The sequence below is a fragment of the Lytechinus pictus genome, chromosome 3 (genome assembly GCF_037042905.1).
Source record: "Lytechinus pictus isolate F3 Inbred chromosome 3, Lp3.0, whole genome shotgun sequence".
In the NCBI taxonomy this organism is placed as follows: domain Eukaryota; kingdom Metazoa; phylum Echinodermata; class Echinoidea; order Temnopleuroida; family Toxopneustidae; genus Lytechinus; species Lytechinus pictus.
In genome coordinates, this window is record NC_087247.1 from 54,019,658 (window position 1) to 54,034,840 (window position 15,183).

The 15,183-nt window shown below is 34.8% G+C and overlaps 1 protein-coding gene across 1 annotated transcript in view; it reads right to left on the minus strand.

The window, feature by feature from the left end:
* Positions 1-2,736: 2,736 nt before the first annotated feature.
* The window catches only part of LOC129256994 (tax1-binding protein 1 homolog), a 34,920-nt gene continuing 22,473 nt past the window's right edge, over positions 2,737-15,183 (minus strand). Inside the window, exons 11-18 of the mRNA XM_054895225.2 lie at positions 14,270-14,513; positions 13,525-13,701; positions 10,563-10,831; positions 10,198-10,260; positions 9,434-9,624; positions 8,593-8,816; positions 7,313-7,403; positions 2,737-6,632 (exon numbers count right to left, since the gene is read on the minus strand). Of these exons, the coding sequence (XP_054751200.2) occupies positions 6,332-6,632; positions 7,313-7,403; positions 8,593-8,816; positions 9,434-9,624; positions 10,198-10,260; positions 10,563-10,831; positions 13,525-13,701; positions 14,270-14,513 (1,560 nt within the window). The 3' untranslated portion in view covers positions 2,737-6,331. The remainder of the gene's footprint in view (positions 6,633-7,312; positions 7,404-8,592; positions 8,817-9,433; positions 9,625-10,197; positions 10,261-10,562; positions 10,832-13,524; positions 13,702-14,269; positions 14,514-15,183) is intronic.

The following is a 15,183-nucleotide window of genomic DNA, read 5'->3' on the forward strand; positions in this document are numbered from 1 at the left end:
TTGTTGCTATTTTAACATTGTAGGATAAAGTAAAACCCCTATTCCACGGAGAGCAAGACGACTGAAAGACAATAAAACTTGAATGCTGCTTGTTTTCTATGATCAGCTGCATACTCCTCACACAGCATCAAAAACATCTTTTATAACAAGCATTCATCGATTGTCTTTCACTACACGAAACACATGTCCAACATCATTATTTTCTTCAATCCAACACATGAACATGTACTTGTCTTTGTTGACTGGAGACGAGATATCGGTCATACAGAGCCAACTTTTCCTCCAAAATTATGATGGCGGTATTCAAAACAGTTCCAACTCCCTACTGAAATGATCAATCTCTTTCACCTTTATTTCAATATATCTTATCATTGTGCAATGGGCAAATTAGACTTTACTTCAAAAGGAAGTTTTTCTGTCACAAGTTGTTATGACTGCTAGAACGGTGCAAAAGGGAAAGGGTCACTTTTATGATCATCCGGAATGGGGATTGGTGACATCACTTTCAAGGGGGACAGCGCACAATATATCATACCCCCTCCCATCGCATTTTTGTTGATAATCTTTGTTGCCTGTGCTATTTTTCATGTGGGGTAGTATTGCCGGTATAAACCCTGGGTACATGTAGGTGTCCTATTTATTTACTGTAAAGTGCAATCAGTATTCTGAAAAGCATAAATATTGTTACTACTTGCATTACATCTTCTTTTAAATCTCACCTTCTTTGCGCAATATTTGTAATACCCTTCACAGTAAGCCTGATAATTATACTCCTGGGCCCCATTGTATAAACTTTACTATTATGATAACTTTGTCATCCAATGGTAACTGCCATGGTAATGGTGATCAACAGCCAATCAAAATCAAGTATTCCATGAAAGTTACCATTGGATGGCAAAATGCAACAGGGTCCAAAGATTTAAAAACAAAGAGTGTCACTAAGGCGAGCACATAATACGCCCGCCTGTAACGCGGAAAATTGAGTTATTGGTCAAGCAAGAAAAGTGGAAGGTGGCGACTTCACCTTTGACCTTCTGACCTCAAAATCAATAGAATTGCTGGGATCTATGCTAGTATCATACACACCAAATTATATGAGCCTAAGTTAAGTTCAACTAAAGTTATCGCATTTACAAGGACTTCAGAAGGGTAAGATGAAAACATGTCACTGTGATCTTGACCTTTGACCTTGTAACCTCAAAATCAATAGGCTTCCTGGGATCCATGCTTGTATCATACACACCAAATTATATGAGCCTAGGTTAGGTTAAGCTGAAGTTATTGCATTTACATGACTTCAGAAGGGTAAGATGAAAATATGTCACTGTGACCTTGACCTTTGACCTCAAAATCAATAAGCTTCCTGGGATTCATGCTAGTATCATATACACCAAATTATGTGAGCCTAGGTTAAGGTAAATTGAAGTTATCGCTTTTACAAGGAAAAGTTAACGGACGGACACCGAGCGTGATACCAGAATACGTCCCGTCTAGGAGCATATAAAAAGGGTAGGTGTGTTAATTTTGTATGATGTATCTTCAGGCAGCAGATGTCTTGCTCATCTTGTTGGTGTGTTTGTGTGGGTTTTTTTAAATCGTAATGAGAGGATAGATGAACTCGAAGCCTTTTTAAAAATGCCTTTTACTAATGAAGCAAAATTTCACAGGGAATTTGACTTCTGTTTGGAGAAGTATACCCGCAGGGCAAATTTGACATGATTTGTTTAAATAGAATTTAAACCCAGCCTCACCTATCATCAGGTAAGTCAAGCACCTTTGCTATAGAGAGAGTGCTCCTATTTATTGAAATTATTGTCATTCTTGACAGATTTGGATTGGATGTTATTTTTGTGGTATGTTTCAGCTGACTTATAACACAAGTTGTAACACTTCTCAGAATACCAATTAGTGAGAACTTTGTTGGTGTTATAACCCCGGGGGGCCACTTACATTGACGAGTGGATACCATGCGCGACCAAAAAACATGTAAAAAGGATGTCTTTTTCAAGATAGGGCACGTTACGTACGTAACGTAATAAGGGTGTCAAAAACACTAAAATATTGAAAAAAGGGTATATATTTTCGCTAGGAAAGCTACGTGTTTAGGGTCAAATTTGCGAGGGTATACAAAATTAAGACTAAAATGTTTTATAAATGATGTACTTTTTGCCCGAAGAGTCAACACTACGTGTTTAGAGTACGATTTGCGCGAGGTGGGGCTGTACTAAATCCAAAAGGTAAAGGTAAAACCGACGTCTGTGACATAACAAATGAAATATCGCTGTACTTGTTTAGGGGTTCAATTAAGGGAATACTTGCCAAGAGTATAGTTTTGTTTCCAATACTTGTTAAGGCTAGGGTTTTACACGCCAATACTTGTTAAGGGGTGGATTTTCAGTATATGGAAAATACGTGTTTAGGGTGCTTTTCGAGACCCCATGGTCGCGCATGGTATCCACTCGTGAATGGAAGTGGCCCCCCCCCCCGGGTTATAACCTGTGGCTTATAATGGAAATTATAACAATACTCAAAGAGTTTTCAGAATACCACCCCTGGTTTATAGAAACATGTTATGGCACTCTGAATGATAGACTGGAAAAGATTGTGACCTGTAGCCACTCATAAATCTGCATTGTAGAAGTAAGATGGCACTTTCAGGTTAAAATGCAAGTGTTCAATAAATATGAGTCATACCAAAACAATGTTTTTTCTTGAATTACAACATACATATATATATATGTGTACCTATTTTTTTTTATTGATTTCTACAATAAAATGCTGTTCTAAATAACAATTTTACAATATGCATGATAGTAGATGTTTATTCCAACATCATAAAGCCCCAAAATAAATTGATAAAATGTCATATATTCTGCTTAGTTGGATATTACATTAAAGTCTAGAAAGTAATAAGAATAAGTATAGTACAACATAAGCTTTCTTTTTTAGTAATGAGCTGGCATTTAAACCTTCAAAGTCTGGTAGATGGAAAAAAAACTCAAGTTCTTAATTACAAAAGGTCAGAAATCGGTCACAGTTTGTCAATTAAGATGTCTTGTCTTATTCTAGTTTGAATTTGAAAGTCCATGTAAAAATTAGCCAAATGAGTAAAACAAATCTGAAACAGTTCCTTTCTTTGTCTACTATGTCAATTTTGTTGCATTTTCAATTTATAATAGACAATTTCAAACAACATGTACATATCTGCACTATTTAATATTATTTTCAAATCTAGGATGGCTCTGCTCCAAACCAAATTTCTTGCACAAAAAGAGGAAATGGATAACTTGATCTTTCTCGTCCTTTTTAACCAATTCTGTTATCTGAAAACAAACAAGAACAAATACATGTACACAAATGCATCTACATTTATAGTTCTGCAAGGAAATTGCCTTAAAATGTAAAACATACTACAAATAGATGGACTAAACACAAAAGGCACTCCACAATAACAATTAGGTAAACACACATAGCACTCTTGCAATGTTTAAATGCAGAATGATTGCCATTATCATACTTTATCAAATTCATTAATTATTAAGCTACATCACATGAGAAATGGTGCACATTACTAAAGAAACACATGAGAATTCATAATAACTAGTATCAAGAAAAAATCATTTATCATCACAAGGTTTAACTAAGAAATTATATTTACAGAACAAAACCATTGTGATGCAATTTCATCTACCATTGTAGACACAGATTAACAGCATAATGTTGCGCCACTATCTATGTAAACTTAATTCAAGTCAGGCATTAAGGCAATACAAACAAAAAATGTATGTGTAATATGATATTGTAGTCACTTATATATGCAAAACTTTGTTACTTCTCTACAGATTTATTTACAGATAAAGGAAAACTGTACAATCTAATCTCTTAAATTACATAAAAACATAAGTTTAATTAATTCTTTTCATTCACAAGCTTATTAAACAGCAACAAATTTCATTAAAAAAAGATTTTTGCAGTTTCTGTATAAATAATTATATTTGCGTTCAGATTGTATGAATTTTTATTTTCTTATAATTGGTCTGTCATGTAAGAAGATCAGTCTCTTTTATTTTGATATCTACATTGTTATCTATTGATATCATCATTTCCTTCAAATCACAGAATAATATTGTATTCTAAGGAGTAAAGTATGGTTTATGAATCAGTTTTTAGTATTGCAATAAATTTCTTCAGATTTTCACAAGTGATATTCAGCTATTAAATTAAAAAATGTATATTGACTTTTTAGAAATTAAACTGCAATAAAAAAAAATGTAACAGAATTTTCAGAAGATCATGGCAATAAAGGGACCCTACTAAAAACAACAACAAACAAACACTTGGTTCCTTAATATAAATCAAATGTACTTAAAGAACACAGTCAAATATGTAATTATATCTGTTGAAGCAATTTTCCAGTGATTTTTCAGTAATCTAAGTAATAATGCATTTAAATTCAACTCACAAGCATTAGGCCGAGCAAAGGAATAGGAACAAAACGTAATTTTGGATGTTCAGAAGTATTTCAGTTCAAAATCAATAGCTAGACATCCTGATGATGAATATTAGTGACAAACATGCATTATCTTATATTTTGTAGGAGTTCAGATAAGTAATGAATTATACATACACTATATATACTGTGCTTTTGATATATACTGAGGATTTTCTTTTATTGAATATTATATGCTTGCTAGAAATGACTCAATCACACAACTCATTCTCAGTTCTCACTCATAACTATGAAAAATAACAAAACATACAGTAAAATATAGTTATCTATTTTTCTTACCAAATGTAGAACTACCATTGCTTAACGTCTTATGCATACTACAGATTGCTTTTATTAGATCATTACATGAATATATCAACATATCAGGGTAGGAAGATGACAATCATTATAAAATGGAAAAAATAAAATCTTATTTCAAACAAAGCGATGAAAATAATACCATAAAATAGACAAATATTTTTAGAGAGATTATAATACAAGTAACCCACTGTCAACAAGAATATCTTAGTCAAAATGAAATATGCCTATAATTATTGTACAAATGCAATAATCTTGGGTATTGATGAACATGTAAGGAATTCCAGACTAGATATTTTCCAAGAGGATAGATTTATTTTGTCAGACATGAATAGAATTAATTCTGCCGAACTTAAGAAAAATAAACAGCATTTAATCAAAGATAATGAAGAAAAAAAAGTATATATTTACACATACTCACACATGTAAAGAAGTAAGTAGCATAGAGATAAAAAGGATGAAAATATATTCTTATTCTAGACAAGAAGAAGCATACAAGTAATCTTAATATATTAATTGCTTGATTACCATTATGCTTTGCTCAAAAGAAATAATGGTAACAATTAATCCTCTTAACATTATCAACTCACACAATCAATTTCTTCAGATATACCATCCTATATACTTCAATGTCAGAATATTTGTTGCAGATTGAGCCACACCTCAAGGGTCGTAACATATATTCTGGAGTTTTGATATTGCAAACTTGCTATATATTTCTAAATAATTTCAATAATAGCTTAATGTTGCTTTATCCTCCGTGAGATCAGTACAAAGGAACAGGGATAATAATAGCTTAGTTGTTATCTCCATGTCAATGGAGGGAATTTTACTAAATTTATAAGAGGATGCTGTTTTCACAAAAGCATCAAATGTCAAAATTTGTGGACATCCTACAGGAACTTGTTGTAATTCCATATTCTTCTTTCTCTAGATTGTCCAAGAATTTTAGAGTTAACATACTGCAAAACAGATCTTGGATTCTAGACAATAAAATCTTGAGAAAATCAGAGAAAATGAGAATGTATAGATGTACTCAACTTCAGATGTAGGGCATAATTTGCAAAACCCCGGATGCCATCTTAAAGGATTAAGAACTAAGAAATGAGAATGGTGTATGTTCCAAGTACAAGGGATGTATCATATAACAATAAGGTATGGGGATTCCCTTTTCTATCAGATATATTATTTTTTCAGGGTCGGGTATGTGTTGCACTTTGTAAGTAGGTTAAAATTTTGGTCACAGAAAGGGATGAGTTAGTTCTTTATAGAAGGAAAAAACATTTATTGTTCATCTACATTTTTTCATTATGGTTTCAGGGCTTTACTTCAATATCTGGAGGAGAGCAGGCCACATTTATTTTAGGGGGCAAATTTCATAAACTTGTTACAATAACAACTTTTCAATTACAGTTTTAAGCTACTGAACTCACTCAATTAGATTGGTTGATAGTAACTTATTATACAAACTGTGCATTTATTATTATAACACTTCTTAATGAAACAGGACCAAGAAGTAGTCTCTCAGTTGCGGGACATGATGCAGCGTTCAACATGAACCTGGAAGTCCACCTGACTGATCTGAGGATCTAGGAGACATGAACAGACAGGACAAAGCTTAGCAAAGTGCCTCTGAACATGCCTGACAAAATCTTCCTCAGGGTAGTTGTATGGGAACTCAATCACACACTCTGGGCATTTCTTAGGCTCCTCCTCGGGTGGAGGGGGTGGACAGGTTGGCATGGGAGGGGCCATGGGGTCAGGTGTCGGGCTTGTCATCACTTCTTCTGGGAATTCCTGGGCATCTACAAACTGTGCATCCTCCCTGTGAAATTAATTAAATTAAAGATGGTGGTACAGTATGCAAATGTATTATTTGTATCCTAATCAGGTAATGCAACTATTAAAAAAAAAAAAAAAAAACTATGTATTACTTGCAAACATGACACACCAAAGCCTAAATGATATCTATTCTGACTGTAAAACACCTCATTTGATATATTTATCATTAATTTACCATCAACCAAACAAAAAATTTGGTAAAGATTTAACTATTTTTCATTAGTATATGCATAAATACAAGAATATTAGATACAAGTATAACTATGGAAGACCATTCTACATGGTAAATATATAGATTCATTTCAATTCAATGATATACACCTGGGCTCATGAATTAAGTCTTGAAGCTCTCATCGGTCACATGGTATTGACATTCTGCAATCATGCAGCTGAAAATCATGCAATTTGTGAGCATACTCAATGATTTCTATTTAGTCTCTACCCCTCTATGTGAAAATATAAATTGATAGATTTTCTACAGATTTCATTATGAGGACTAGTCAGATTTTATAATTGTTATTATTATAATTGTTTATAATTAACTCAGGTCAAGGTCCTTTACATATCTCTAAATGGGGTTAAGTGTCATTATCAACAATTGGATTTGCAGAAACAGGCAATCTCTATATTATTTGTCCCATTAGATATATGACTGCACTTTACCTATCATCATCAGTCTGTTCTGTTTGAACCATCCCACAATCATTCTTCCCTTCCAGTTTGGAGGACATCATCTTGATTGCAGCTATCTTCCCTACAATTCACAAAACATAAAAACCAGTACACATCAAGGATCAGTCTATCAATGTCAGAAGCTTTGTTGATAAAGCAAAAACAAAAATACCATGCATGACTAAACCCATCTCTTCATGCTTACATGAAACAATACAACATGCAGGGAAGATACACCTAGAAGATATACCTAGAAGTAAAACTACACCGCCTCTAGTTCTAGTTTACAATATGTCACTATGACATTCGCAGAAGACGGTACACCATGTGTAAAGTGAGAGACTCCTGCTCCTGAAAACAGACAGTCAACCTGCCCGAAACATTAAGTTTACTCTCCTGCTGCTGCTATGACTCTACTCACCGACTCAAGCCAGCCTTCTCTCACCGACTCAAGCCAGCCTTCTCTCACCGACTCAAGCTAGCCTTCTCTCACCTACTCAAGCCAGCCTTCTCTCACCTACTCAAGCCAGCCTTCTCTCATCGACTCAAGCCAGCCTTCTCTCACCTACTCAAGCCAGCCTTCTCTCACCAACTCAAGCCAGCCTTCTCTCACCTACTCAAGCCAGCCTTCTCTCACCTACTCAAGTCAGCCTTCTCTCACCGACTCAAGCCAGCCTTCTCTCATCGACTCAAGCCAGCCTTCTCTCACCTACTCAAGCCAGCCTTCTCTCACCGACTCAAGCCAACCTTCTCTCACCTACTCAAGCCAGCCTTCTCTCACCAACTCAAGCCAGCCTTCTTTCACCTACTCAAGCCTGCCTACTACTCAGCTTTCCACTCCTTCTGGTTTACAGTCCTTTTAAGGACTACACTCATTTAAAAAAATACTCTACTTTCAAGCCTCCACTTTCTCGCCTTTCTAATTCACCTCCAATTCTATCCACTTTTCTTATCTCAGTCCTTCCAGGACTTTACACATGGTGTACCACAACACTTTTCTGCGATTGCTCATACCACAAAGCATCATCTTACTATGACATGTAACTAAATTCTTAACAGTTAAGTATATAGATCTCAATTTTTGTATGAGCACCATGAAATTTTCAATTGCTGCAGAGCTATAAATGTAGCTACAATTGTTGCATAATACTTGCTACAGATTTGTAAACTATAGTCCCACAATTTGTGTTTTTCTATTGGTAAAAAAAAAACACATTGTCCCATATATGTGATTCCATGTAGGTAAATGTATGTTTGTAAATGACAAGTACCTTCTGGTAGGACATCTGGTTGGAGGGGCTCTGGCAGTAAGGCAGGGGGAATGGAATCTGAAGCATCAGACAAGACTGCATCTTCAACCATATCAGGAGGGTAGCGAATACTGCCCAAGTTCATGCTATCAATAGACACTTCCATGAGAGCTGAGGGTAAAGCGCCTTCTCCATAGGGATTGCCATAGACAGAGTCTAATGGAGAAGGGTTACCACTCTGCATTCTAAGAATGGATGAAGGGAGATGGTGAAGATGGTTAATTGTGAGTAAATTCCAAGCATGGAGGACACGGGAGAGGAAACTAAATATAAATCAGTAAGTGAAGTGGCACATAAAAAACAAAACAAACTTTAACATAAGAAGTGATACAATCCATGCATAAGTTATTCCACGCTTGCTGTTAGGAAATGTAAATGCAACATTTGCAACAGCCACCATTTAAATTTACAAATGTATTCAAGAAGAATCATTTTACTTGTAAAATGTGGATTTGAAGTCCCCTTTTCCTCAACAAATTGTACTTTTGACAGTTTTATTTCGATTCTAAATCTGAAATAACAAAATTTCACTAAGACCACAATATATGTATGGCAAGTGACTGAATATCTTATATTGAAAACAAAGTAATTGCTTCACCAATATGAAAAGTCATAATAGGAAATAAAACCCTTTTAACTTCTATAATTTCTTATGTATAATTACAGTACGATATATATCAATGTTTGAAATATTAATCATTCTCCTCTCCAGAATGTATATCAGATCCAAAGATTCAAGATCCCATTATTAACATTCTAATTGAATACATTTGGATCATAAATGAAAGCTCATTTAACTTACGGAGGAGAAGGGCTGGTCTGCTGAGCATATGGGTTAACAAATTGTTTTGGTCGGTCACTAGGTTCTTGAGGCGCTGGAGCTGACCTGCGCTGGGACTCCATGTCAAACTTGACACTCTCATAGCTGTGTTTCATGTTGGTGTAGTCATTAAGCATCTTATTGTTCTTGTCCTGTAGCTCAGTATTCTTGCTCTGAAAGAAGATGGATTATTTAATATTGGTTATTTAACAGTGCTATGCTGAGATAAGAGAAGGGGTAACATTAAAGACACCGAACACCTTACGATTAATCTGCAACCTGATTTTTTAAATAAAACGTAGTAGAATTTGATGCTGATATTGAGACATGGAATATCTTACTGTGTAATGCTCAAAATCATCATATGAATACCTATGTTCAAATCTGTGACTATGCTATCATCCTTATTAGAATAAAGGCGAATTTAATATCTAGTCGTAATGACGTCATAGTGGTCGTACCATTGGCTATGATTTGAACCTATAATAAAAAGATACTTTTCATTCATATTTTCAGAAAATGAGGAAATTGCTATTTGCTCCAAATCGAATGTGGACCAGTCGTAAGGTGTGCTGTGGCTTTAAGGGAAGAGAGGAGAGAGAGAAAGATAAAAAATGAAACTAATGCTTTATACATCAGTTGAATATGTCTGTATAAACCAAACGTAATTAAAGTGTAATTTGTGTTGAAACACTTTAATATTTGTATGAAAAAAAAAAAGTGTTACAAAAAGGGAAGATATTTACCTCTATAGACTGGTATTTCAGCTGCCATACACGCTCCAAATGTGAAGCCTTCTCACGCTCCTCCTGCATAAACCACATAAAATCATAATTAAGAAAAAAAAACGTTGGGTGTTGGGTACGAAATATAGATAGTATCTTCCATGAAAATTACAATAATGGCAAGTTTACAATACACAATACATGTAAGGCTTTATGAAATAGGCCTTGGGGAGCTGTAACACAAAGGTTTGTCTCATCAATTTCTAAATAACAATGGCCAATCAAAATCATTATGGTAGGTGTATTTTCTCCAAACCTTTGTGGTACATCCAGAAGTAAACTTTATCATTGTGTTCAGGAATAAAAGCAATATTCTTGATAGTGACCTGATACATGCGCTTGAAGCTATCAATCTCCTTCTTCCTCTCATGAAGTTCCTTGGAGAGAGAACACATCTGTTCATGCATCTCTTTCAGATCAAATGTATCATCACGAGAGGCTGGCCTCTGGAGGGCTCCCTCCATCTTCACTGCTACGGCAGGCAGTCCGGATTGAGTACCCATCTCTTTATTGGTTCCTGCTGCCTGGCTGCCCTGTGTGGCTTGGTTGGTTGTTGCCTGACTAGCTTGGGTAGTCAAGTTAGAGGCTTGGATACCTGGTTGATAAAACAACAAGTTTCCAAAGATAAGACAAAATGCTTCTAAACAACTATTTATTTTGTACTTTTTTTTTTTTTGGGGGGGGGGGCAAATGACTAATAACTCTTGGCAAAAGGAGTACGACCCCTTTCACCAGAGGCTGCAAAATATAGAAAGGATTCTCTCATGTTATGATCTTGATGTAAGATGTAAAGTTTAAAGCTAAGTACCTGTAGTTACAGCAAACAATGAGTTTATAAGAAAGTTTTTATAAACAATATTAATGGTCATCATATCTTCATAAATCAAGATGGTTAGGGTTAGGTACTATTACATAAATTCAACTTTGGGAAATCATGAATTCATGAAATCTAGGCTAAACTCGCCTGCATTACGCGATTCGATATAGCAGCAGTGCTGACTCTGTAAACAGCTATTAAATAATTATTCACAAAAGAAAACCCTCATGATAATAAAATACTATGTCCATTGCCCCAACATGACCTTTGACCATGATCATGTGACCTAAGACATGTGCAAAACAAACATTCATACTTGATTACCCTTATATCTATGTTTCATGAACTACGTGTGTAGATCCATAAACTTCCTATGTTAATATGATGCCAATTCAACAAATACCCCCAACATGGCCAAAGTTCACTGACCCAAAACGACCATTGATTTTGGTCATGTAGCCTGAAACACGCACAAGATATTCAAGGATACATGGTTACTCTTATGTCCCACGTTTCATGAACTAGATCTATAAACTTTTAAAGTTATTATGACAATTCGACAAATACCTCCAACATTATAAAAGTTTGTTGACCCTAAATGACATTTGACCATAGTCATGTGACCTAAAACTCGCACAGGATGTTCAGGGATACTTAATTGTTCTTATGTTTACGTTTCATGAACTAGATCCATAAAATTTTTAAGTTATGATGACAATTCCACAAATACCCCCAAAATTGTCAAAGTTCATTGACCCTAAATGATCTTGGACCTTGGTCATGTGACCTGAAACTAAGACAGAATGTCAGTAAAACTTGATTACCCTTATGTCCAAGTTTCATTAACTAGGTCCATATACTTTCTAAGTTATGAAGACATTTAAAAAACTTAACCTTGGTTAAGATTTCAATATGGCAGGTGAGACAAAAAGGACACTGAAGATCATCAACACAAACAGGCACAAATGGGGCAGTGTATTTTTAATGCCAGAAAAAATGAAGACCTGATACCTGATTGGAATACCATGCCTATTTTGTCAATTTCTCAGCAATTACACATTTTCTACTAAAATAATTTTGAATATATTTTTGTGTATTTACACAGACAAATACTGGTTGGTCATTTTATTGGATTCTGTTCTAACTCATTTCAGATTGTTTCCACATCTGACTTTTACATCTAACATACATATCATGTATTTGGAAAAAAACTATAATTTATTGCATGCAATATATTCTTCTATATGTGCTTTGAAAATACCTTAATCTGAAAAGCTCTTATTAAATGACAACATAGTTTCTTATTATGAAGTAGAGTTATGCATGGTAGAATTATTTACGTACTTGGTAGAATTGATATTTGAATGCTTTATGTACATGTACATACACCTCCAGTATTAAGTGCAATCACGTTGAAGTAAAATCGGTTAGAAGTAAGAGTTGCAATTTTATCTCTCACATTTTTAAAGGTTTTTAACTTGTTGTACTCGTTACATACAAAATCTTTACTTTCTCTTTCTCTTTCCTGTTGTCTTTTTTTTTCTTTCTTCCAATTTTCTGTCCTTCCATTCTCCCTATCTCTTTTCTCTTCTTTTAGGTCAAGTCCCCTCCAGCTGCAAGTTGATTTGAATGGATGGAGGAGGTATGGCTAGAATGCTCAGTGCTATCCTTGTTTCGATCCTCTTTCCGTTTGGGTCGGCTTGTTGCTGGGGCGAAATTGTACTTTTGTTACAAATTCCTGATTATGTGTTGAATGTATAATTTAAATTTTTCAATGCATGCCAATTACTCTTTATCATAGTTCAGTGCTCCATTCGACTTTGTTAACCGCCTTTTGTTCTTTTACACTGATTTATTGTTCTCTTTATAATTCAATAATCCACAATGTTACTCAATGATTATGCCAACTGTTACACATTTCTTTTCCCCTGCTGTTCTTACTGTTTCGGTTCCACATGTGTTAAATACTTATTGATGTCTTATGCTCATTGATCAACCTAATTCCATATCGCCACTCTCATTTTTTTTCAACCTTCCAAGTTCGAATGGAGAACACTCTTTACAGTGTATTGACTAGCTGTTTCATGTGTTTTTTAATCCATATATATCTTGTTTGTTTGCACTTTTGTCAATTTTATATGTCAATATTTTTATCTTTTACAAGCATTTGCAATTCAGCCTTTGGCTGCAACAAATGTTTATTGATGTATCAATAAAGACCATTATTATTATTACGTTCTGTCATTCTTCAAGAAGAGCTGTTCAATTGCAATCAATGAATATCAGATACAGTGCAAGGGCACTTTTGATAATAGGTATACACAACCTAAACATAGTTTTCTCCATAGTATAACAGGGGTAAAATAAAAAATGCATGACCATGCCCTCTCTCATTAATACTCTTCTTTATTTCCCTTTTTGTAATCATTTTTATCTCATCTTTTTACCTTTTTTTTGGTCATCACACATACCTGTAGTAGCTTGAATAGCTTGTGATGCCTGGTTGGTGATTTGACTTCCTTGGGTAGCCTGGCTACTAATTGCCTGTACTGCTTGAGATGTCTGCTCTGAAACCACCTGACTACCTTGACTGTTACTCACTACCTCCAATGTTTGAGTCCCTCTCATATATCCATTGCCCTCTCCACCTATACACAAAAACAAAGACAGTATCTAAAATCTTCAAGAGAATGCATGGTGTAATTTAAAAAAAAGAAGAGAGAAATTGTGAAAATAAATGCAAGGATTTCTGCAAACCAAAGAGCTTTTCTGGCAGAATGGGTAAGGTTTGGAAATGGTAACATATGATTGGACCATGAACAACTCTTATCATGATGAAGGCTTTATCCCATCAAAATCTTGGGACATAAATTTTTAAGTAGTAAGTTTGGATTGATTCATAAATCATCATCATCATCAGAACTGTTATTTAATTGAAAGTTTGCCTGATGTAATTTTAACAATTTATGGAATCCAAAAGACTTTTTCACAAATAGAGAGGTACATGCAGAAGAGGTGATAGAGGGGTATTTTGCCAAAATCAAGTGACTTAACAGCCATGACTTCACTTATTAACATCAACTTGATACCACAATGGACAAGTAGTTCTTCAAAGCAACCGTTTCATCTTACTTCTTAATTTAGATTTATTAATCAACACAGCCCTTGAGGTATCTGCCATCACAACAAATTACTTGAATGATCCAAAACACTTACTTTGAGCAATAGAGGACATGTTTTTCTCCACATCCTTCCATTCAGATGTGCTGTCTGTTGATGCTGTCATTGTTTGGCTAGATTCTTTCATCACTTTTCGCTTTTCCAGCTTTGCCTCTAGCTGGCGACATTCACTGTACTTCTTCTTGTACTCTTCAGCGCCCATCTGCAGACGGAGTCGCAATTCCTCAATCTCCCGCTTCAGCTCCTGGTTTTCATCGCGGTAAGTGGCCTCCATGGCATGCTGAAATAGAACAGAAATGATGAAGAAGATAACCATTAGAATGAAAATCATATGTGATACAAAAGATATATTAAAGAGAACCAAAACCAAAGTAGAAAATCAATCTGCGAAGAGTAAAATGAGAGGATCAATATATAAGTAGCTTTATTACATTCAGTTATAAAATAAGAGAGCTTCAAAAGTTAAAAAAGTTTTGTACTTTTTATGGGGATCCATAATTTGGCAAACATGTTTCAAAATGGCTGATGTGTTTGTACAAATTTTAAGATTTTCCCCATCTCAAATGGCACATTGCCTCCTTATAAGCACAACAAATGTCATGGGAAAATATAATTCACACCACATGTCAAATCAAGGGTGATATAATCAGAAACATGTAAAATAAAGGAGATAATCAGACAATTTGTGTAAAAAAAGAGAGTTGCCCACAAAATCAGCTACTTTGAAGCATGTTTGCCAATATAAGGTTCCCTATAAAAAGTATTGCAAGATTGTCAAACTTTCCATATATCTCTTATATCATAACCAATTTTGTTGAAACCCGTTCAGAATTGGTCATCTCATGTTATTCTTTCCAATTAGATTGCTTCTCTCATAGGGTTTTGGTTTCATTTAATACATCACTAAGCAAATTTACCAATATCAAAGCTTTCCAGTGTTGCCAACATTA